Source organism: Balaenoptera borealis (assembly GCF_965194805.1).
Source record: "Balaenoptera borealis genome assembly, chromosome: 21".
Taxonomy (NCBI): domain Eukaryota; kingdom Metazoa; phylum Chordata; class Mammalia; order Artiodactyla; family Balaenopteridae; genus Balaenoptera; species Balaenoptera borealis.
Genome location: NC_138880.1, coordinates 5,294,219 through 5,320,043, shown reverse-complemented (window position 1 = coordinate 5,320,043; position 25,825 = coordinate 5,294,219). Strand labels below are relative to the sequence as shown.

The window sequence follows — 25,825 nt, the reverse complement described above, 5'->3', positions numbered from 1 at the left end:
CTGTATAGTTCAGAGTGCGTTATGACTCCTAGTCTCAACCCATCAGCTTTTTTTTTTTTTTTTAATTTATTTATTGTATTTATTTGTTTTTTTGGCTGCGTTGGGTCTTCGTTGCTGCGCGTGGGCTTTCTCTAGTTGTGGCGAGAGAGGGCTACTCTTTGTTGCAGTGCGCAGGCTTCTCATTATGGTGGCTTCTCTTGTTGCAGAGCACGGGCTCTAGGTGCGCGGGCTTCAGTAGTTGTGGCACACGGGCTTAGTTGCTCCGCAGCATGTGGGATCTTCCCGGACCAGGGCTCGAACCTATGTTCCCTACATTGGCAGGCGGATTCTTAACCACTGCGCCACCAGGGAAGTCCCAACCCATCAGCTTTTACAATTTGATCTATACAGTTTTTTTATGTACTCCCAAGTGTTTAATAGTTTTTTAATGAGTTATAGTTAAAAGACCAAAAGTAATGGATAAGAAAAGGAAGGAATTTGGTCAGGTCTTAATTACTTGGATGTCAGTTACTCAAGTGAGGTTTTATTGTCTGTTCGTTTGAATTATCTTTTAGGCTCAGTAGAAAAGAAGCAACAGAGAAGATCCATTAGAACCCGTTCCGAATCAGAGAAATCCACTGAGGTCGTGCCAAAGAAGAAGATCAAAAAGGAGCAGGTTGGCTTCCCACATGTAGAGGGTTAACCGTCGTATTTGTGAGTGTTGTGGCTTATGCTGGTGTCTTAAAAGAAAGAGAGACTCCCCCCCACACTGGCTTTCCTTTCCGGACTACCTAATGCTTCTGTCCTGGTGAATCCCAGTGCCCAGTCCTAATACAACCATCCCTGTGATGCTGCTTCAAGCATTTTCACAGAAAACAATCAGGCTTCGGGAGATGGGAAGCCAGTGGTACAAGACTTTTAAAGAATTCCTCACATTGATTTTGACATATCAGTTACGAGCAAAATGATTTCATGTTTTCGTGATTTTTATTTGGAACCATCATTGAGTTCCCTTTTTTTTTTTTTTAAATTTAAATTTTTGGTTTAAGCTGCTGGTATATATTATTTTTATTTTTTAAACAGACCAAATTATTTTAACTATAAGAGTTTTATTTAATAAACAGATAATCATAGATGATCTGGTTTTTCTGTTGGTATCACAGATTTTTTGGAATGTTATTTTCCCAGTGGAATGGCACTCACCTGTTACTGGGTTATCAGATACACACTATTTACGTAAAAAAAAGGAGGGGCATTTTGACTGAAGGGTATTCAGCCAGTGTAATCAATACAGCAATAGGCATATTAAATTACCTTTTCAAAGAAATTTTTGGAAATCGTTAACTCCTTTAACTTAAATTCACAGTCAGAATTTTTCTTAATTTGTTAAAGTGAAAGAATATCCAGTTTTATACCCAGACAGCTGCTACTAAACAAAAAGAATTGTGAATAGTATTAGTTCCAATAAGCTTTATATTTTTAAAACCACTTAAATATGGAAGAATGTGAAGTTTTCTATTTAAATTATTTCCTTCAGAATTTTAAACTTCCAAACTTAAGAGCTGATTTTGTGGGTACTCTATGGTATCATCAGACATGTAAAACAATTTTCCCAGAGATATTTAACAAAAATTTAAATAATATACTAATTTGTCATTCATTTATCATAATTAGCTTTCATACTTAGGAAATTATATTCCAAAAAATCTTTCTAACCTCTTGCAGATCTCCAGTATTCCTTCCCAAAATGAAGTTGTGATTTTGCCAGCTCGTTCCCAAATTCAGTCTGTGACCAGTCAGTCTAAAATTAATAAGGAGAATGAGTACAAAAAATGGGACCGATTGTTAATGCCACTGTGTTTATAGTTAGTAGTAAAACAATACCAGTGATTGTTTAGAAGATTTTATATTTGTATTATTAATTGTATCTTATAAAAGCACTTCTGTTGTATGTTTTTTTTACTTGTTGTAAAAAATAAAAATAAAAAAATTTTTTAAAAAGCTTAGAATAATCCTTAAATATTTACAAAATGTGTTGGAACATGCATATTTCACCACATCTCAGAGAAACATAAAATCCAGTTCATAGCTTAAGCAGGAACCTCCTCCAAACGGCATCCTTTCTTTTAATTCCAACGGTTCAATCCTCAAATTACCACGTGTTTTACATAAACATTGGCAGAATAACTTCTGATCTCGCTCTCCTAATGTAGGATCAAGACACTGTTCATAAGACACTCAAGAAAGTGCTTTTGCAGTATCACAAGCTTATTTTCTTAAGTTTGTACTAGCAGCAAAAGCATTGAGCTTCCAGCTGTATGGAGCCCCGTAGCGCTCTCTACAGAGAGGGTCCTGATTCCCAGCAACTTAGATGTGAGTGCAGGCGCGGAAGGGTCTTAAAGTGGCGTGAGTTACATTAACCTGAGTATCATAGTAAGTAAAAATTTATCCTAACGTCTTTGGGGCGGGAGGGGTTTATAGCAACATCGGGGCTGGTTGCAGAAACAACCCCTCTCCTGCCTCCCAGACACTGAGGAAAGTATTTGTGTTCTTCTCATATACCAAGGGAATGGTGGGAAAGGTCTTCGCTCAAAAGCGTGTGGCTGTGTGTTGTCACTCGGCATCCAGCACAGGCAGCTAGGATTTAAACCCTCCCTGACCCTGAGACAGAGAACTTTACCAGAAAATCTGGACCAAGTCCAGATTTCAGATGCATTAATCGCTCATCATTACGTAGATTGATCGAAGTATTATTTTTTTCCCTCTGTTAATTAAGTGAAAAAAAATTCCCCGTTAATGCTGTATTTTTCTGTCCAAACAGGTTGAAACAGTTCCTCAGGCTACAGTGAAGACTGGATTACAAAAAGGTGAGTTATTATAATGTTGCTCTGCATTTCCTTGATTAAAACCAATTTTAAAGAATTATTTGTACCTCATGTATTTTTGTGTGTCTCTGTAAATCACTTGTCGCTCTTCAGTCGATGATTTGTGTGAAATTGAAGTATTCCCGTGTTTGTGTGTGTGTGCGCGCATGCGTGCGTGTGTGTCTTTTAGAATTGACCTTATTCTGTGCCTCCATGTGGAAAGTCTCATTTGTTTTGGTAAATTGGAGAACACCACGTAGGCTTGATACTGTTTCCAACTTTTCTCCATAAGATTCTGGGGTTTCACTGGTTTATAAACTAGGGATGTGACGAATCCACTTTTTTTGGTATTCGACTGAATACCGAATAGTAGCTATGTCAATAGTGGTCAAACATGGACTATCACAAATCAGACAAGACAACCTGATTGAAAAAAAAAAAATCTTGCCACGTTTATTTTTACAGTGCTGTAAAATCTTTTTGTAGATTAAAATGATTCGTAGCATATTTATGGCCATTATTTAATGACCTTATGCAGAATCTATTTGAGATATGCACAAAGTTTAAGAAACCTTAAACTTAAGTCTGTACTTTTCTGTGTGCAATTTGACTACAGTACAAACTCCATAGCATGATTCGTGCGTTTTTGGTGAGATCAGACTGTATTTAATACCTGTAGTTTACTCTGGGCAAATTGCATTATTTAAAAAAAAAAAAAAAAAAAAAACACCAGCCTCTCTGCATTCTCGGGGAGAAGTCTGCAGCGATGGTCTCCGTGGAGATCCTCAGCAGAACTGAACAGCCTCTCGGAGGGAACACTGCTTGGCGGAGCTCCAAGAAAAGACATCGCGATCGCTGCGAGATTAGGAGGCCTGATTGCGTTGTGTTTCCACCATTCCACAGGGTCGGCGGACCGGGGAGTGCAGGGCTCTGTCAGATTCAGTGACAGCTCCGTCTCCGCAGCGAGTGAGGAAACTGTGGACTGAGATTCCTGTACAATTTCATCCCAGAAACTCCAGACTTGTAGTCTCCATGCAAGATTTCTTTGTCGGCGGCTCGATAAACAGTTTCTTTGTTTTCAATTTTGATTTTGCCAATCATCATTATTGGCATTTTCCTGCCTGGTTTCTTTTTCAAGACTCTGAACAATTGCTTTAACATTCAAATGATTTTTTTTTTCCTTTTCTTTTCTTTTTTTTTTTTTGTCTGAGCTGGATGGGTACAGCTTAAATCATGGGTCCAGCCTAAAAACCACCGTTTAACTTACACTGATCAATTTCAACATGGACTGTTTTTGGGTTTTTTTGGTTTTTTTTTTTTTTTTTTTTTAAATCGTCATTAATGCACATCTGCAGGGTTTTGCCAAACAGCCCAAACTGTATACATTACAATCATTAAAAGCTCTTATTTTTTTTAACATTAGTGCCGTTATCATGGAGAACAGCGTGGTGGCTGCCTTCGGCAGCCTGTTCTTTTTCTAGCATTTTCAGAAACTCATCGGAAATGGCGGTACCTGTGTTTCCCTTCGAAAGCCTCTCAGTACAGCACTCCTGTTCCTCTGTTAAAACTCCTTGTTAATCCAGTGATCTTTTAGGCCAAGGAAATATTTTGTGGTGGTGTTCTGGGTCCATACACCAGCAATGAAGGAGATAGATTTGTGTACTTGTGTTTTTTAATCAGCGTTAACACGGGCAGGCACCCTCATTTGTAGATGTAAGGAAACATTGAGTGAAAACCTTGTAGGATGGGATGTGATAACGAGGTTCCAGTAACCTGAGCAGTCTGACGAGGTCCACATCCTCCTCCACAGACCGTGGCCACACACCAAGTGCTGCTCCCGTCAGCCTTTGCGGATCTTCATGGCCTCGGGAGACCTGTTTCTCCATGGTCTCTTCTGGACTGCACACTTCCACCATAGCTTGCTGGGCTGATCTAGATGTCTGTTTGTTGTATGGAAATTTTGGGGGAAAAAAAAAAAAAATCCAAAACACAAACTGTGGGTTGAAATATTAACCGTCTCCTTGGTTCCTTGGTATTCACCGTGCCTGATCTGCACATTTCATCGTGGCTGTTTCTGTATAGCCTATACTGCATTAGCCCAAGAGATTGTTGCTTTGTAACTTTTTGCACTATTGTTTTGGCTGGATTTGTATTACACACCGTTTTAAAAAAAAAATTCCACACTATTCTCTGCCTTTTTTTTTTTTTTTTTTTTTTTCATATTTATTCCTTCCCTCACCAAGTCCACACAGAGGCCTCTCATCCAGCTCTTCGTGATTTGGCTGCACTTGAACATTGTCTGTTTACAGCCCTCAGCACTGTGCCTCCTAGATGGCATGACGTATGTAGCTGTGCTGCAGCACTTGTAATGGTCACAGTAAATGCCCTTCACCCAGGAAGTCTCAGATGAACAATTGTGAACATCCAGGATTTATCTGGGGGGCAATAATCAACGGAATTGCAAAATTCGGGGGAAAATGGCACTATCCGTGTACGAATCGAATACAAATCAAAGATTTGTCACATCCCTAATAAAAACAAGATGGAGGTGTCTCTGCGACCATATTTGTAAGCTACACAGTGTGTTGGGTTTTATGTCTTCCCCCTCCAAATTGAATGGTTCTTTGCATTGCTCCAAATCGATCAGCTGTCCTACAGTTTTGATAGAATTGGTTTTTAGGTTGGAACGTGGGCTCTGTTGCCCGAAAATAGCTTTAGAGCAGGAGCACGGAATTAAGTGTTTTAATAGAGCGGTTGTAAATTACATCACTCACCATCAGGAAGGTCAGAAGCTTATGAAATTTTGACTCGTGACTTCAGTGTTACAAAGAGAGCTATGCTTTTTTTCACACTACAGATGAGTTTGGGGAAAGAAAATATTCTCCCACAAAAAAATTAAAACAACAAACTTTAAGTACTATTTTAGGATTAATTTCGGTGTGTTGTATTAAGGTGCCAGCGAGATTTCAGATTCCTGTAAACCTCTAAAGAAAAGGAGCCGCGCCTCAACTGATGTAGAAATGGCTAGTTCCACGTACAGAGACACGTCTGACTCCGATTCCAGAGGACTGAGTGACCTGCAGGTAAATATGTCCCAGGGCCTGGGCGCAGTGTTGTCTCGCTTTGCCTAACCAAGCAACCAAGTAATGCTTTGCCTAACTTTTTCGGCGAGAACAGGGAATTTTTTTTTAAATGCTGGTAGTAAAGAAATCATTTTGGTCATTTTGTAACTTACAGGTCTCTTAATTTTGCTGATCTCTTACATAACAGGAGCGTAGTTTTTTAATTGTAACAGTTTCTCTCAAAACACCAGACATTGGGAATCCAGGGGTTTTAGAAAGAAAGGAGGAAGGGGTTGTGTGAAGGTTTCTTTGAGCAAGTCTTACTAGGATTTTCGTAGCACCTAATTTTGAGGAAACTTTTGTTTTTCTTAAAAATGTGTTCTGTTTTCCATGTAGGTAGGCTTTGGAAAGCAAGTCGATAGCCCTTCGGCTACTGCAGATGCAGATGTTTCTGATGTGCAGTCCGTGGATTCCAGTTTGTCAAGAAGAGGCACTGGAATGAGTAGGAAGGACACTGTCTGTCAGGTAGGCAGGCGGTCTGTCCTGCAGCTTGAAGCAAATGCTGTAACATCCTGCTGGTAACACACTTCCCTCCCGTTGGAGAGGGTAGTATCTTTCCAAGTTATGATACTACTTTAAAGCTACAGATGTAAAAGCCACTTCTGGCTCTTTTCTTCCCTTTCGGAGTTGGAATACTTATTATTCACGTGTAAGTGCCAGTCTTCATTGTGACACTCCCTTATTAATTGAAAGTAAATGGCAGATGGCTGACTTCAAAAACATCTTCTTAAATTGAAGTTGGTATTAAAGTTTTTAATGTGTATTTACCCTTTTTGAAAAATACTGCTTTGCACTGCGAAGAAAAGTTAAAGTATGCAGATTCCAAAGGAGCAGTCATAAAAAGATCAAGTATAACTTTTAAACTTTATGCATATTGGGTCTGGAAATAGTTATCTGGTTCATTGGTTCTCAAAGTGAGGGCCAAGGACCAGCAGCATTGGCATTGTCAGGATGCTTATTGGAAATGCAAATTCTCGAGCCCCACCCGAGACCCCCTGAATCAGAAACTGTGGACCCAGTAATCTGTGTCTTAACAGACCCCCCAGTGGTCCTGATGCCTGCTACAGTTTGAGAACAGCTGGGGGGTTTTTGCCATGTTACAGATCTGTGAGAGCTCTGGGGATTCTCTGATTCCTTGTGAGGGAGAATGCTGCAGACACTTCCACCTGGAGTGCCTGGGACTGACATCGTTCCTGGATGGAAAGTTCATCTGCGTCGAATGCAAAACTGGTGAGCGTCCTGGTAGATGCGAGAAGATGGGGGCGAGGGTGGAGCACGTGCAGTGCCCACATCTCCCATGACGTCACACTCTCTTACCATGTTTATGTAGCTCGTATCTCCTCTCCCATAGCTGTTCCAACAAATTAAGACCATCCAGTGATTAGGCTTCCTGAGATCAAAAGAGCAGGTCATAATATTATTGTCAGATTTCCTCCCACTAGTGCCTTTACCGTAAAATCTGTCAAATCATCGAGATGTATTTATGTTTTATCTAAAGAGCTCTACAAAGTTTGTAGAGTGAATTATTTTTCAGTTGGGTTTGAGATTTTTGTGCTCAATAAATTGGTTTGAAATCCCTTGACTTTATAGACCAGAGTAAGTGTCCATCACAAACTATAACCGTGGGGATTGTATTTTTAGTGGAAAGATGGAGCTATCAGAAATTGTTTTTAAAATATGGGGGTTTTGGAGTCACCATTTATTTCTTGTACCCCATGTATAGACTGCCACCTGTCAAAATAACGTACAGAGAAAGAAATACGTAAGTTTATATTTCTTCTCTGTGTAGCCATGATTCTAGTTAAGTCATGGAAAGCAGAAAATAGAATCGTTTAATTTGTACCAATAAGGTAAGTGAAAAGTCACCTGGAGATGGCTTGGTAGTGCTTCTAAGAACCATGTTCACATGTTTTTGTGGGTTTTGTTTTGGTTTTGCTGTGAGGAACTGTGAGCCAATTGGCTGTCAAGTATTTACGATATGCTGACCTTACCTTTGATACCTTATTATTTTCCTACTCCTTTCCTCCCTTTATTTGGATTCTCATAGATACTTATTTTATTCTTTTTTACTTGTAGGCCTCCAAAAATCCTTTGTATATTCTAAATTCCATTAGAACAGTAACTTTTTTTTAACCAAATACTTTCTAAATGCCAGGTGCTCTTAGTACTAAGCGTTTTATCTTCTTATCTCATTTGCTCCTCACTACATTATGAGATAGATACTATTATTGTTTCCATTTTACAGACTGTGAAACTGAGGATTAGAGAGTTCGGTTTCCAACCTTGCCCAGAGTCACAAAGACACACATGGTGAAACTGGGGTTCAGGCCCAGCAGGCAGAGCTTGACCCCAGAGTCCTTGCCCTTTACCATTGCCTTCTGCCACCTTGACTCAGTAGGATGGGGATCATATATCACATATCCTGACCACACACACACACACACACACACACACACACACACACACACACACACTCACCTACATACACAGGCAAAAATTAAGCTACACAAGCTGTTTTAAACAAATAACTTATATTTTTCCCTATGTAAAATATCATTTTATTTACCACATTTAGGCTCTGCAGTAAAGCTTTTGAACAGTTTGCCAGCGGGCAGCCTCAGGGTCAGATTATCTGCACATCGTTTTATTTGGCCCTCAGAGTGAGTTTTGAACGTGTTAACATGGATCAGGCACATACTGCTTGTTCCCCATGTTCCCTACCAGACACTTTTTTCTAAAACCCTGTCACTCAGTCATTGATGTAATCTGCCTGGCCCCATTAAGCACTCAGATTTGCAGCCTGATAAATTACTGATAGGAAGGACCTCAGTATTAAAACACTCTTAGGGCTTCTCTTCTAACTCTAGAATGCAGCAGAATTCTGCCAACAAAGGTTCGATGTAATCTAATTGGGTACACAACTATCAGAAAATTTAAGAAGGAAATTTGCTTTAAAAACAATTAAGTAGCACAAAGTTGGAGGACTCACACTTCCTGATTTCAAAATTTACTACAAAGCTGCAGTAATTAAAGCAGTGTGGTACTGGCATATAAACCAATGGAATAGAATAGGGAACCCAGAAATAAACTCACATATATGGTCAAATGATTTTTTAACAAGGGTGCAAACACTGTTCTGTGGGGAAAGGATAGTCTTTTCAATAAATGGTGCTGGGAAAATTAGATCCACATGCAAAAGAAGTTGGACCCTTACCTTACACCATACACAAAAATTAATTCAAAATGGATCAAAATCCAAAACATAAGAACTGAAACTATATAACTGTTAGAAGAAAACACCGAAAAAACCCAAATAACCCAATTCAAAATTGGGCAAAGGACTTGAAGAGACATTTCTCCAAAGAAATACACAAATGGCCAGTAAGACATGAAAAAATGTTCAACGTCATTAGTAATCCAGGAACTGCAAATCAAAACCACAAAAGTAATTGTTTTTTAAACTGCTTTTGATATATTTACTATCACATGAAAATCAGTTTGATACCGATGTGGTACACTACCAACATATTAGGAGTGAAAACTCAGATTCTTCAAACCATTGTTTAAGATCATTTACGAAGTCTTTTTTTGTTTATCAAAAGATAAAACACTTCACTTGTAAAAAGTATTACAGGATACATGCCTGATAAGTTCTTATACTGCCACTTTCTATTTAAGACAAATGTGATTTCTGGAAAGAAAGCATTTTCATTTGCCCTTTTGAATAAAATGTGTAGCAGGCAATTTTACTTATTACTTTCTTATTCTGAGGGAAGACCATGTGCTAGTGAGGAGGGAGGGTAGTGGAAGCATGCCCATGCTGGAGCTCTAAACGTAAGTCTCACAGGGGTTTATAGCTCAGTCAGCTCTGTTAGTGTGACGGTACCACTGATTACAACAGTTTTCATTTATATTAGACTTACTTTGATCATTATGCAAGTGAAAGCCTATTTCATTTTTACGTGGAGCAGTTTATGCATTAGGTAAAGTCAAACCTTTTAAACTTTAAAATAATTTTCTTTTAATTTTTTAAATTTCTAGAAGTTATTTTATTTTTTTATGGTTTTTTAAAAAAATTATTTATTTATTTTATTTATTTGTTTTTGGCTGCATTGGGTCTTTGTTGCTGTGCACGGGCTTTCTCTAGTTGCGGCGAGCGGGGGCTACTCTTCGTTGTGGTGAGTGGGCTTCTCATTGCGGTGGCTTCTCGTTGCGGAGTGTGGGCTCTAGGCACGCGGGCTTCAGTAGTTGCAGTGCATGGGCTCAGTAGCTGTGGCTCGTGGGCTCTAGAGCTCAGGCTCAGTAGTTGTGGCGCACGGGCTCAGTTGCTCCGCGGCATGTGGGATCTTCCCGGACCAGGGCTCGAACCTGTGTCCCCTGCACTGGCAGGAGGATTATGAACCACTGCGCCACCAGGGAAGTCCAATAGTATTCTTTTAAAAATAACTTTTAGGGCTTCCCTGGTGGCTCAGTGGTTAAGAATCCGCCTGCCACTGCAGGGGACACGGGTTTGAGCCCTGGTCTGGGAAGATCCCACATGCCGCGGAGCAACTGAGCCTGTGAGCCACAACTACTGAGCCTGCGCTCTAGAGCCCTCAAGCCACAACTACTGAAGCCCACGCCCCTAGAGCCCGTGCTCTGCAACAAGAGAAGCCACAGCAATGAGAAGCCCGTGCACCGCAACAAAGAGTAGCCCCCGCTCGCCGCAACTAAAGAAATCCCGCATGCAGCAACAAAGACCCAATGCAGCCAAAAATAAATAAATAAATTTATTAAAAAACAAAGCAATACTATTGCTTTCAGATCTACCAATATGTTAAAATATAATTTGAAATTATATATATGCAACAGGACATCAACAACAAAAATAACCCTTCTGTACTCTGTTTTACTTGTATAAGGAAGCCAAAAAAAAAAAAATTTGAACATCACAGTTGTAAGTACTAATTTTAAAGAATTTTTGTAATTCAGCTAATTTAACACTGCTCTACTTTATTTCTACAACAAAGTCGGTTAAAAACAACAACAACAAAAATTTGAACATCACAGTTGTAAGTCCTGATTTTAAACGATTTTTACGACTTAGCCAATTTGTAATGGTTAGGTACTTCCAAAACCAAATATAACTTTCTGTAAAAAATCAAAACAAAAAACTATTCCTTGTATTTTTTTTCCTTCAGAATTTTTATAGCATCATAAGAAAAATGGGCAAAAGACTTGAACACTTCCCAAAAGATGATGTGCAAATAAATAGTCACTTATGATTTCCATATGTAACACAGACACAAAAGGAAAACGCTAATCCTAATTTTAAAAGGCAGATAATTACAGCTTTCAGTCGTATGCAGTTGCAAACAATGCTTCAGTCAACATCCTTTTATATGTACAAGTCTTCCCTCTAAAACAGACAGCAAGGAGTATTATAGAATTTCTAGGCCACAGGAAGTCAATGTCTCCTTTTAGAATGGATTCTGCCGTGTTGTCTTCTAAGACAGTTCCTTCCAACTTAAACTCCTACCAGCAGTATATAAGAGTGCCCATTTCCCCACGCCCTGATAAACGATCGGTATTATCAGACTCTAAGTTTTTTCCTATTTGATGAATTTTTTAAATGTTACTTGTGGCTTTAGTTAGTATTTATCTGATTACTAGTAAAGTTGAGCATTTTGGCATATGTTAATTGGCTATCTGTCTTTCTGCTTTCTGTCAATTTCCTGTTCATACTTGTTGCCCACTTTTATATTAGGCCGTTTCTATATTGATTTATAGTTCTTTATAAGTCTTCTTATCTTTTCTTGTGTATGTTACATATATTTTCTCCATATGTGAACTCTTTTTTCCCCCATGATTCTGCTTTATCTTCTATTGATTAATTTGTTAAAGTATAGTTGGTTTATAATATTATATTAGTTTCAGGTGTACAGCATAATGATTCAATATAGATTATATTACTTTTAAAGTTGTTATAAAACATTGGCTGTATTCCCTGTGCTGTACAACATACTCTTGTATCTTACCTATTTTATTATGTGTAGTAGTTTGTACCTCTTAATCCCCTGCCCCCTATCTTGCCCCTCCCCCGATTCCTCTCCCCACTGGTAACCATTAGTTTGTTCTCTGTATCTGTGAGACTGTTTTGTTATTTTCTTTTTTTAAGATTTTATTTATTTATTTTTTGGCTGGGTCGCATCTTCATTGTCTGTGCGCAGGCTTTTCTCTAGGTGCGGTGAGCGGAGGCTACCCTTCGTTGCGGTGCACGGGCTTCCCATTGTGGTGGCTTCTCTTGTTGCGGAGCACGGGCTCTAGCCGTGCGGGCTTCAGTAGTTGTGGTACGCGGGTTCTAGAGCGCAGGCTCAGTAGTTGTGGTGCACAGGCTCAGTAGTTGTGGCGCACAGGCTTTTAGATTCTACGTATAAGTGATAACATCATATGTGAACTCTTTATATAACAAAACATAATCCTTTGTAATCCTTGTTGCATTTATTTTTCTACGTCTGTTTGTTTTTCACTTGTTCCTTTTTTTTTTTTTTTTTTTTTTCTTTTCCATTCTAATTGTTTCTTTCTTAACATGTTTGGCAGTTGACCAGTGGAGCCACCTGGGCTCCACTGGTTGGAAGGTTTCTAATGTTGGAAGGTTTCTAATTATAGTTTCAATTTCTTAGATTATAGAACTGTCATTTTTTCTATTTAATATTTTTGTGCCAGTGTTGGTAAGTTCTGTTTTTCTAGGAATCTGTTGATTTATCTAAATTTTCGAAATTTTTGGCAAAAATGTAGTGATATCCTTTTATTATTTTTTAAACAACTGTAGGATTTGTAGTGATGTATCATTTTTCATTTCTGATGTTAACATTGTTGCTTTTTTTCCTTTTTTTATTAGTTACTTGTTTCCAGGGATATCAGTTTTATGAACCTTTTTCAAAGAACCAACTTTTGGTTTTATTAATTCTCCCCAGTGTGTATTGACTTCACTTCCTTCTTGAAGAGTACATTCACTGGGCATAGAATTCTGGCTTGGTGACAGTTTTCTTTCAGCCCTTACTGATAGCATCCCCTGTTTTCTGCCTTCCGTCTTTCTCTTTCAGTCAGCAGTCTTGCTTCTTTAAAGGTAATTGTCTTTTTCTGTGGGTGATTTTAATATTTTCTCTTTGTCCTTGATTTTCTACAGTTCGAATAAGATGTGTAGATACAACTTTCTATTTTTATTAGGATTATGAGTTTTCATTTTATGTCTGTTTTACAAATGGAAATTGTGATTATCTAATGGAATCTGCCTTTTTATTGGTAATTTCTTTATTCTATGTTGGGAAGACCTTGCCACTCTCAGCTGCCAGGTGTTGAAAATTCTGTTCTAGATTTTCTATGGAATTTTAGTATAAAGTGAGAAGTGGAGATCTAAATTGTTTTTGGTGCTATATCTTCAAATTGATGACCAATTATTGTAGCAAATCAATTATTCTAGCAAGTTTTATTAAGTCATTTTAATTTAACTATTTTCAATGCCGTTTTTGTATGTTAAAAATCTTACACGCAGTAGTAGAATCTTTGGGGGTTAGCTCTTCGGTGTCAGTGACTGCTTCTATTTAAAAGGAATATGCCGGGCTTCCTTGGTGGAGCAGTGGTTAAGAATCCACCTGCCAATGCAGGGGACACGGGTTCGAGCCCTAGTCCAGGAAGATCCCACATGCCGCAGAGCAACTAAGCCTCTGTGCCACAACTACTGAGCCTGCGCCCTAGAGCTCACGAGCCACAACTACTGAGCCTGCATGCCACAACTGTTGAAGCCCACATGCCTAGAGCCCGTGCTCCGCAACAAGAGAAGCCACCACAATGAGAAGCCTGTGCACCACAACGAACAGTAGCCCCCGATCGCCACAACTAGAGAAAGCCCGCGTGCAGCAACAAAGACCCAATACAGCCATAAATAAATAAATAAATAAATAAATAAATATTAAAAATATAAAATAAAATAAAAGGAATATGCTTTAATCAGATTTTATTTAATCTGTGTTCCTCACCAATTTTCCAGGAGAGCACCCGTGTTTTTCATGTAAAGTGTCTGGTACAGACGTGAAGCGTTGCTCTGTTGGTGCTTGTGGGAAATTTTACCATGAAGCCTGTGTCCGCAAATTCCCCACTGCCATCTTTGAATCAAAAGGATTCCGCTGTCCCCAGCACTGCTGCTCTGCCTGCTGTATGGAGAAAGATATCCACAAAGCAAGTAAAGGTAAAACAGAGCTAAGGAAGGGGACAGTTGTTTTTTTTTTTTAAGTTCAGTAGCAAACAGTAAACACATTATTATAAAGAACATCAGGCATTCTCCCTCTGTTTATCTATAGCTATTACAGCTCAGCCACAATAGATAGTAAGATAAGTGGATTCTAGGTTCTAATTCAGACCACGAGAAGAAAATTCCATATGTTCAAAATTACCCTTGAAAATTCCTTAAACAGGTGCCGTATTGGAGACCAGCATCTCTCCAGCACTGGCACAGACACATTTTTCTTTGAGTGACCCCTAGATGAGCACTGCATTTAGGGGCCATGCAGCATAGGAACGGCAGAGTTGAACTAGGGAAGAAAAAGATTTTGTATTACTATCCAGCATCACATCAGATCCCAAAAGATCTCATTTTATAGCAGCTGATTCTTTCTTACATAGATTCCTTTTTGATTGTCTTTCAACAGGTCGCATGATGAGATGTTTGAGGTGCCCAGTAGCCTACCACTCTGGAGATGCTTGCATTGCTGCCGGCAGCATATTTGTGTCTTCCTACGTTCTCATCTGTAGTAATCATTCCAAACGGAGCAGTAACTCTTCCTCTGCTGTAAATGTAGGCTTTTGTTTCGTTTGTGCAAGAGGTGAGTGTCAGCCCTTTCTCTTTACGTCTTTCTGGGTTCATTGGCATATTTCCCCATTAAGATTGAGTTTCAGTAATATCCCTGAGAGAGATTAACACTTCCAGTAACTAGTCCCTTTTATAACATTAGATACTCAAACTGTTAGAATATTAATTCTTCCATAAATTAAGCTAAAATCTACATCTGTTTAGTAACTTAGAATTATAGATGAGTTCTTGGTGTTCCTATTTGGAGCATCAAAAGATTAATCTACAGTTGACCCTTGAACCACATGGGTTTGAAATGCGCAGATCCACTTGTGCGCGCGTTTTTCTCAACGGCGTACTCCAGTACTACGGGATCCAAGGTTGGTGGAATCCGCAGGTGGGGGGGGGGCGACTTAAATTTACAGGGGATTTCAACTGCGTGGCGGTCCACGCCCCTAACCGCAGCATTGTTCAAGGGTCAGCTCTCTTCCCTTGTGCAAACAGTTCTTCTATTCGAAGTACACTCTTCCCATGTCATATTCTTTAATCCAGAGTTTTCAACTAATTGAGATTTCACTTGGAAGGCAAGAAGAGCACATTTATTTTTTAATTGATGTTGTATTTTATCATGTTTTGGTCTGGCATTGAAGAAGACCTGGTGGAATACAGCCAAGGCAACATATGTGGTGTATTAGTTAAGAGTCTGCAGTACAGGCTTTCTTACTTGCCAGCTGTTGATATTTAAGTCTGCCACTTAAGATTGATCACTTCAAAACAATATTGCGTCCCTGAGGGCGTCAGTGAACTTGAGTTTGTAATATAAAGTAGAACTTCTTCAGTTGAATATGATACAGAGTACCCAACTTTACAGAGCGTCTCAGCTGTATTATAATAAAAGAATTTTTAGTGTTTAGTAAGCATTTTAGAAACCAACTAATATCCCCAAGTGCAGGGTTTTTCTGTTTTTGTTTTTTTGTTTAATCATAAGTGCTAAGTTTTCTAAACTTCCCTTAGTGTGAAATATTTGAAAGGACTGTGTGGCATATCAGGCCTGTTAGATTATATTTAGCCCATACTGAAAATGAAGTTTTGGATCTTGTTTTGTTTTTGGTTTTTTTGTTTGTTTTGTTTTGTTTTTTATTTATTTATCTTTTTTTTTTTAATCTTTGGCCACTTCGGGTCTTCTTTGCTGCACGCACGGGCCTTCTCTAGTTGCAGTGAGCGAGGGCTACTCTTCGTTGCGGTGCACGGGCTTCTCGTTGTGGTGGCTTCTCTTGGGGAGCACAGGCTCCAGGCGTGTGGACTTCAGTAGTTGTGGCATTCGGGCTCAGTAGTTGTGGCTCCTGGGCTCTAGAGTGCAGGCTCAGTAGTTGTGGCGCACGAGCTTAGTTGCTCCGTGGCATGTGGGATCTTCTCGGACCAGGGCTCAAACCCGTGTCCCCTGCATTGGCAGGCGGATTCTTAACCACTGCGCCACCAGGGAAGTCCCTGTTTTTGTTTTTTTGCTTTAGGAGACAGTTCTTTTAATTTGGTGAAAGTACTATAGAGTATTTTTAATAGAATTTAGCTAGTATGATAGATCTTGAGTTGTTTTGCTTTTGTAACTCTCATTAAAAAAAAAAAAATAACCAGAGGAGGTGGACGGTAAAAGATTAAGTAAATGGTAGTCCTTTTCATAGCAGCCACCTGGGTCCATTGTACACACTGCTTTGAATTTTTCAGTTTGGAAGTGCGCGGCGTGGTCTGCGAGTAGAAGGAAGTGTTGTGTAGAGTAGTGACGACAGCTGCATCCTGCTCTGAAGTCTGGATGGTACAGGGGAAGAAGGTCTGAAGTGTTTCATGCCACACTGTATTAGCCAAAGAAAAAGTCAGCACGTGCCTTTTCCATCGCCCCACTCCTAAGAAAGTAATGATAGGATGAAAATACTGAATTATCAACTGAATGACTAACTTTAGAGACTTTCAAATAGATGAGTGTCATTGATAACATAAAGTCTCTATCGCTTTGTAAATATTTTATTCTACCCTTCTAGGCACTTACTTTTACTCACTTTTACTAGGAGTGGTGGAGGAGTGTGTGTGTGTTGGTGTGTGTGGGTGTGTGTGTAAGTAATTGAGCCAACATTTTTAAATACCAAGTTTAAAACTATCATGTTGGCTTACTTTGGAGTATATTCTGAATCAAGTACCATCAGTTAAGTATATCAACCAATATTTTCTTTTGCTCTATTTCATTCAATAATTGGGTGACCTTTAAAGCAGGTGTTTTCCTTTAAGATAGGTAGAAAATGACCCATTGTCAAGGAACCTAGTCTTAGAGAAACTTCTAGCCATTTTGTTAAGTTTAAGTTATATGCCTTGATTAAAAACTTGAGATAATGGAAATGAGGGGAAAACTCATGTTTTAACAACAGGATGCTATTTGCATCTTACCAATTTGGCAATTATTCTGGAAGATATGCTGTATTTAAATGCCTCTTTAAAGAGCAAGATTATTTAATCCCAAATATTTTAACTGCAACTTTGCACAGTTAGCAGAAACTCTCATTTTCCTTTCCAGCATTTTACGGAAACTTATTCTAAATAGATCAGATGTTGGGATTTGAGAAGGGCTTAAAAGTTCTCCAGAAGTAAATGATATGTGTTCTTTTATCAGAATTTATAGAGGTCTTCTTTTTTAAGGAGATCTAATTGTAATAAATCCACACATAAAAAGGGATACTTTAATTGTTTATGTTTTGGTGTTAGAAAACTTAGCTTGTTTTGCCTTTGTTTCTTGCCGCATACAGAGTTTCTCCCTCTGCACAGAGGATTTTTGTCTTAGTTCTTGGTTATTGGTTGTTTAAAATCATTAAGCTAATTCTTAAGGGCTGAAATATCTGGAAATATTTTTAGAAATGCTTCAGCATTTAGAGAAACATTCCTCCTCCCCTGCCCGCCATGGTGCCATAGGGTGTGTTCAGTTACATTTCAGTGTAGTATAGATTCTTCAGCATTTCCTTTCATCTGGAGGGTGGTGTAAAATAAAAGTTACTTAATATTCTAAGTTGTTCTTTCTTATTTAAAAGCCATTGCACCACTTTTCTCTATTAAACGTATGAAATGTTCATTCAACATTATATAACCTTTATTTGAAAATTCTTATGTATTACCGATTAGCAATTTCAAGTTCCATTCACATGAGAAATATCAATATTTCTTGAATCTGCCTCAGTGTAGGGTAGCATCAAATGAAGATAAAATCCACAGAAAATAGTAAATGGTCACCCCTTTAAAAACAAACCTCTTCCCTCTTCTCAAAATGATCTCTGTGAAACTGCGGTCATGATTTGACCAGTAACCAAAGAGAGAAAGTTTCCGTGGTCTCAGAGGTCCTGGGTTTAGGAGTGGCCATAGCTACAGGATGGACTTAACTCAGGGCAGGAGAAGGAGAGAGGGAGGGGAAGGGTGGGTGTCACGGGTAGTTTAGAGCAGATGCTGTTTTCCTCCAACAGGACAGCTGTATTGTAGACTGAAAGGACTGTTTTTATAAGCCCTTAAGTTGGTAAGCGTTTAAGTCAGTTATTATCATGGCAGGACAAAACTTTAAATGTTTGCATTACCTCAGTGAACTTCAACAACTTATATCTTCTTTAAAATCGTATATCATACTGATAGAGAAAAGCTTCATTATCTGGCTGAGAAAGCTGGAATTTGAGGGTATCTAGAGATCTGAGCAGAGAGGAGAAGAAGCCCAATTCTGCCTTTCAGCGCTGCTTGATGTATTGAAGGTGACCAGGGTGTCTACTGTGTCATGTAGACAGTTCTCATTTCCAGCAGGTCTCTACTGTGTCATGTGGACAGTTCTTATTTCCAGCAATTAAGTGATACATCATTTTGTTCTTTGGGTTGTCGTCATAGTACTTCTAAACCTTAAGGAATGTAGCTTTGTTTTCCAGAGGGGGTTTTCAGAATGACGTCAAAGCAGTTTACATCCTTAAATTAATTTGGAGTTTCCTTCTGGGTATATAGGTTTCTATATAGGGATAAGGCATTGAGTAGCTTAAACTTCTTTTAATAACGATGGAAAGCCTTGTCTGTCAGATCTTTCTTTTTCTTCATATTCTTTCCCCCCCCAGCTTTAAGCACAGCTACATAGTAGGTGTTGGTTTATTTTTTCCTCATGGAATCATGGGTAGTTTCATTGCAGCTCACATCTTTCTGTTTGTCTCGTATAGGGCTGATAGTGCAGGACCATTCAGACCCCATGTTCAGTTCCTATGCCTATAAGTCCCACTACCTACTGAACGAATCAAATCGTGCAGAGTTGATGAAATTACCTATGATTCCTTCTTCGTCAGCTTCCAAAAAGAAATGTGAGAAAGGTAATAATCAAAATAGTTTATCTCTTACTTTTATTTTTGCATTTCCTATTTTTTCTCTTTAAATGAAGGGGGGAAATGTATGCCTGTCAAGCACCATCTGTTGCTTTTGGTAAATTCTACCTTGGTGGCTGTGGCTGTCTTCATATGGCTGCAAAATTATTAAAAAGGGCTTAAAATAATTCCATTATTACAAATTTTTACTTACTCTTCTCCTTGAATAAATTTTCACACCTTCCATATATCTATAGATCATTAAAATTGAAAGACTAGGATTCTGCTTAATACAGAAGCATGTTCTGAGGGCTCTTTCTCTTTTGCCTGATGTAGAACCGTATCATTCATGTTAAATAGAATAGACATGATATAATTTGTTACTAACTCTCAAGTAAATAACAAGACAGGTTATAGAGGGAAACAAAGATACTGACACTTAAAATTTTGATTCTGAAATACATTCTATCATTTTGTTTCTTAAATGTTTTTGTTATGGTGCTATGAAAACTAGTTGCCCTTCTCTTAGGAGACATTGGTGGGCAGCTGGGAAAATGCTGCAAGTACTGGATATTGAAAGGCAGCCAAGCTGAATTGAAGAATTGCTAATAGATAATTTATCCACTGAGAACCAAGAGCTAAATGTATATTTATATTCTCCAAGTTAATTTAATCTATGGAAGAAAAATCTTGTGTTTTGCTTTATGTAGCCTATATGTAATAAAGGGGGAAAAAGTGGTTTAACAGTAATGTATTATTTGGGGAGTGATTATCCCAGAGGGTAAAATAACCTGGAAGGTGAAAGCCTTTTCCTGTATACATTGCCATTATGATCTGGGGCCAGGCTCAGAATCTTTAAAGAAAATTTAGTTCTTTTTTCTTTTTCATGCTTTGTGTTGCCTGCTGATGATGTATGTTTGCTGTTTGTCAGACATCTGAAGTGGCAACCCATGACTAAAAGAAAGTATTACTAAGCAAGTTGATTAGAACCCATGGAGAGGGAGGTTGGAGAGACTGTTGACTCTTTTGTCTGTTTTCCATTGAAGTCACAGTATGGCATCTTACTGGTGATACCAACTGTTTCCAAAACAAAGATGGACATGGGTCTGACTAATTCCATAGTGCAATAAAATTAGACTACCTGAGGCATTTTAGGAAATGCCTTATTTTCCTGCTGGCGCCTTTATAAAATTAAGACTAATTCAATTGTCGCTTATTTTCTTTTCAGTACTCGGTATTGACCTTGACATGAATTGAAATTATTTTGAGCCCTCTGTTTGCTTAGCTTGAACCATATCTTTCTTCTCTCGCATCCTAAAGCAGTTTTCTTGCATAGCACCAAGGTGGATTGTTCATATTTTTATTTTTCTATTTCCCTTGTGTATTTTTGTCAAAAAATCGTGATGATTTTCACTGATGATTCAGGGTCTGTATTTCCTCTGAAATAAGACTTAAAATTTAGGACTATTCCATAATGTTAAAAAATGGCCAGACTGACTTTTCCACACCAACCCTAATAATCACTTGTCCTCTAAAGGTATTTGCAAAGACCGCTCTCCCTATCGGTCATTTCTTTCTGATGGAAAAATGAATTATCTCATTTTACTTTAAACTTACAGAAGAATTCCCTACCTAGGCTAAGAGCACTCAGGCAGCTAATCTCTAGGTTGGAGAATTGGAACAATTAATCCATATTGAGATCTGCAGACAAAGGGGAAAATCCCAATGATTGAAGTAAAAGCTTTTAAGCAGAGGAAATATAGTAATTTAATTCATCACTGATTGTGTATGGATTTTCTTTTTGTTTTTATGTTAATCAGTTAGAAGTTTGAAAGTCTACAGGAAGACAAGATTTTCTGGAAAATTGATAGCAAACCCTCAAAAGGTTGGAGCATGTGATTTGATAAAGTTGTATTGAGGGCTCTTAACCTTTTGCTTATGAGACTTTAAATCTCAGTACACTCATGGGTTGTAGACTTGGTTTTCTAATGGAAAGATTTTTTTTTTTTTCAGTAAATGTCTTTATTGCATTTCATCTTCAGTGGTTAACATTCTTTTCTGTCACTTGTTGAAATACAACAATAAAGAGAAAATACAACAATAAAGAGATTTCTCCCCTGAAATCTCTTTAATTTTTTGGATTTAAAAATAATATTGTTTTGTTTGCCGCACCTGCTTCGGTCTTGATCCAGAGATCATTCTGTGTATTTAAAGGAGAGGATTTTGCTGGGGTACTTGGACGCATCTCCTTGTGTGTGGTACTAGATTCTACACTGATACTTATTATTTTATGCTGTAAAGCAGTGGTTCTCAATATGACATCAGAAAATATTACAAACAAAATTCTGAACTATAGTTAATAGTTCAGAAAGTCTAACAGAATCAGACATTTGTGTAAAATACAGTGGCGTGAGTTTCTTTATATTTGGCTATGCTTTTAACAATTTAATGTGATAATACCAGTTTTGTTATTGGCATCAGAAGCTCTGATTGGCTGTTATATATTTCTTTGGTTAATTAAAACAGAAGAAAATAATTGCTACTTTTAAAATGTTTTTTTGGTTTTGGTGGGTTTTTTGTTTGATAAAATATTTGAAAATATATGGATCCATGAGGAAGGGAAAAGGGATCCTTGGTGATGAAAAAGTTGCAAACCACTGCTATATAGCCTGTTTGACTTTCTTTGTCTTCACTGAAAAGGTAATGATAATGTAATCACCAATTCAAGATTCTTTTCCTTTTTTGTATTCTTACATGGGAAGAAAAAAGTACTGGTCAACCTATTGGCTGTTTTCATTCTTGCTAATGTTGTTATAAAGGGATGTAGTTAACTGTGCCACTGGATTAAAATACAAAGATGACCATTCCTTGCTTTCTTAGCTCTCAAGGAGAAAAGAGAGTTGCTACATATTTCTCTGAAAATCTGTTCTCAAATCTACTCAGTCTAAAGATTTTATGCATCTATTTGTCATATGTTAATAGTCTTAGCTGCCTGCTAAACTGGTACCTCAATAGCCCACATTTTAGAGGAATAAAGAGTAATGTTTTTCCTACTACTCAAAGGCTTTGAGTTTCTGGCCACTGAAGCCCTCCCTGGAAAGCGCTACTTCAGCTAAGTCTGTTCATTGCTTTGTATTTTAATCCATCACTAAAATATAACTCAATCCCTTTGTTAATTTCCCTCAATCTGAATCAAATTTAATGCAGGTGAAAGATAACTTTCTCTCTTGTCTCTCTCTCTTTCCTCTTTTCTCAGTTATTAAGACTGTTTGTTTGTTTCAAGGTGGAAGATTGCTCTGCTGTGAGTCGTGCCCGGCTTCCTTCCACCCGGAGTGCCTGAGCATAGAGATGCCAGAAGGCTGCTGGAATTGCAATGACTGTAAAGCTGGCAAGAAACTACATTACAAGCAGATTGTTTGGGTCAAATTGGGAAATTACAGGCAAGTTTTTCCAAGGACAAAGAGGAAGTATTCAGTCACTGTTCAGTAGTTCATAGCCTGTACACAAAGTGGCTAGGAGATAGGTAGAAAAGGCAGCACAGTGCCGCAACTTCCTTAGAAAAAGAAAGAGAAGAAACATATTTTGAGTCTGGGTTTTTAGAAGACTGGGAAGGTTAGTGGTTGTTGGATATTTTTTATTAGTTGGTTGACTTTTGTTTTTAAGTTCTGAAAGTTATTTTTTCCTAATGAACTATGGTACTAATAGATTTTAGAATAAAAGGTTTCATGTGGAGAGTAGGGAAGGTTTTTTTTTTTTGCACTCTAATTAGATTTATATTAATTTCTGATTTCTAATAAAGTTAAGAGTTAATATCCTGGCCAAAATAGCTCTTTTTACCCCTAAATCTAGTCCATTATAGTTCTAGCTAGAAGCTCTAAATTGTGTGCAAAGATAGAGCTTTTTAGAATTTAAAGAGAGAGGTTATTTCATTAGGAGCCTTTAGATCTTAAGGGAATGAAGCAAGAAGTATGTGTGATTGCCATTATTTTAATAAATCTTCCTCCTTTTAAGAAACCTGTTTTTAACAAGCCTTTAACTGAACAGGAATAACGATATGTTTTTTTAAACTCTACATTCTACATTTTGAGGCATATGTTTATAATTTTACTAAGAAAATAGATACTATTCAAGAGAACACACAGAGGACTTTGAAGGCAGTGAAAATGCTCTGTATAATATTATAATGATGAATAAATGCCACTATGCATTTGTCTAAACCCATAAAATGTACAACACCAAGAGTGAATTCTAAGGTAAACTAGGTGATTATGATGTGTCAGTGTAAGTCCATCCTTGGTTTAAAAAAAAAAAAACACACACACACAGTAGAGTTCTGCTTTTCAATTAGAATCCTAAGTATAATATGTTTCTGTAGAATTTCAAACATACTGTAATTTTTTTTAACAAGGGCTATGTCATTTTCTCTGTTTTAAATACACTGCTTGCTTACCTATTTAACCTTAAAAACTTCATTTTTAGCTGAGATAAGGGGCATTGAGAAGCTCCTCTCCCAACTATTTTTTTTTTAACATATGACGGGAAACCTCTAAGTTCTTTTTAAAAAATGGACAGTTTGAATACATAAATAATTTTATACTTTATGGCAAAAGATACAAAGTTTTAAAAGGCAAATATCAAACCAGGGGAACTCTTCTACTCTCAGTAAGAAAAGAAAAATACCTTCCCTAGAAAAAGGAGCAAAGAAGAGAAAGAGCCAGTTTGCAAAAGAATAGCAAATAGAAAATAAACATGTAAAAAATGCTCAGCCTCACTAAAAATCAATGTACATTAAAAACAAAGAGTTTATTTTTCAGTTAACAGACTTGCAAAGGTTTAAGAGTAATAATTTTGCAGCTCGGGAGGGCATGGGGAGACAAGTGCTCCTGTACAAGTAAGGCATCATGTATCAGAGTTGCAACTGTGCATCCCTTTGACCCAGTAGTTCCCCTTCAGGGAATTTATCTAAGGAAAAGAATTGGACAGATGGGCAGAAATGTACTTACAGGGGTGTTCATTGCAGTATTATTTCTAATTGCAAAAATTTGAATAATACAAATGTTCATTCATTAGGGTATTTGTCAAATAAATTGTAGTGTATCCATATTGTAGAACACCTGGAAGCCAAAAGAAGGATAATGCAGGTGCGTATAGTAACATGGGAGGGTATCCACAATATATAGTTAATTTTAGGAAGCATGTTAAACAGTATATACATTATCTCTCCGTGTGTTTATACAACTTTTAAAAACTGTAGATCTAGATATAATATGTTTTTATTATTACCTGGAAAAAACATCTAATGTTAATAGTCTGAGGCATGAGATTGTAAGGGGGAACCATTTTCAGTTTTTCTGTTATACATTTCTGCACTGTTTTAATTTTTAAAAGAAACACACATTGCTTTTTTTTCCATAAAGTTACATTTAATAATTTTAAAGGTATAGTCTTTTTTTTTTTTATTGAAGTCTAGTTGATTTACAGTGTTGTGTTGTGCTAATTTCTGCTGTTACAGCAAACTGACTCAGTTATACACATATAGACATTCTTTTTTTATATTCTTTTCCATTATGGTTTATCCCAGGAGATTGGCTATAGTTCCCTGTGCTGTACAATAGGACCTTGTTGTTTATTCATCCTATGTATAATAGTTTGCATCTGCTAACCCCAAACTCCCAGTGCATCCCTCTCCGTCCCCTCCAGCCCCCTTGGCAACCACAAGTCTGTTCTCTATATCTGTGAGTCTGTTTCTGTTTTGTAGATAGGTTCATTTGTGTCATATTTTAGATTCCACATATAAGTGATATCATATGGTATTCGTCTTTCTCTTTCTGACTTTCTTCACTTAGTATGATAATTTCTAGATGCATCCATGTTGCCGCAAATGGCGTTTTTCATTCTTTTTTATGGCTGAGTAGTATTCCATTGTATATATGTACCACAACTTCTTTATTCATTCATCTGTCGATGGACATTTAGGTTGTTTCCATGTCTTGGCTATTGTGAATAGTGCTGCTGTGAACATAAGGGTGCATGTATCTTTTTGAATTATAGTTTTGTCCAGGTATATGCCCAGGAGTGGGATTGCTGGATCACATGGTAACTCTATTTTTAGTTTTCTGAGGAACCTCCATACTGTTTTCCATAGTGACTGCACCAACTTGCATTCCCACCAACAGCGTAGGAGGGTGCCCTTTTCTCCACACCCTCTCCAGCATTTGTTATTTGTAGACTTTTTAGTGATGGCGATTCTGACCAGCACACATTGCTTTTATAATTAAAAATATATATCTTTCCAGGAGGGGAGGGGTGCAGGTTTGACAAATAATAGATAAGACATTCCTGGATAAGAAATATCTAAAACAGTGTAAGGAGCCTTTAGATCTTCAAATACATTTCAGAATATTTCCTTTTTAAAGTTGTTTTGCCTTTTTTTTGGAAATAAAATTGACATTATATTAGTTTCAGGTATACAACACGATGACTCAACATTTGTCTATATTGCAAGACGATCACAATAAGTCTACTTAACATCCGTCACCATATACAGTTACAAATTTTTTATTTCTTGTGATGAGAACTTTTTTGTGGTGAAGGAAGGTGCAATGTTTATGACAGGGAGCCAAGCTAGGAGTTCAGGACAGCTAGTGCCAGAAAAGCCTGAACTCCGATGAGAACTTT

The 25,825-nt window shown here is 37.7% G+C and overlaps 1 protein-coding gene across 6 annotated transcripts in view; it reads left to right on the top strand.

Moving 5' to 3' along the window:
* The window catches only part of NSD3 (nuclear receptor binding SET domain protein 3), a 108,197-nt gene that overhangs the window by 62,390 nt on the left and 19,982 nt on the right, over window positions 1-25,825 (top strand). For 4 of the 6 annotated variants that reach the window (XM_082374642.1, XM_082374643.1, XM_082374640.1 and 1 more), the window contains 9 exons: window positions 555-655; window positions 2,801-2,846; window positions 5,796-5,926; window positions 6,302-6,430; window positions 7,069-7,195; window positions 13,995-14,192; window positions 14,653-14,826; window positions 19,010-19,156; window positions 22,431-22,587. In XM_082374642.1, the coding sequence (XP_082230768.1) occupies window positions 555-655; window positions 2,801-2,846; window positions 5,796-5,926; window positions 6,302-6,430; window positions 7,069-7,195; window positions 13,995-14,192; window positions 14,653-14,826; window positions 19,010-19,156; window positions 22,431-22,587 (1,210 nt within the window). Of the gene's footprint in view, window positions 1-554; window positions 656-2,800; window positions 2,847-3,746; window positions 5,101-5,795; window positions 5,927-6,301; window positions 6,431-7,068; window positions 7,196-13,994; window positions 14,193-14,652; window positions 14,827-19,009; window positions 19,157-22,430; window positions 22,588-25,825 lie in introns of those variants that run through there. The other 2 variants (XM_082374644.1, XM_082374645.1) reach the window with 2 other exon arrangements.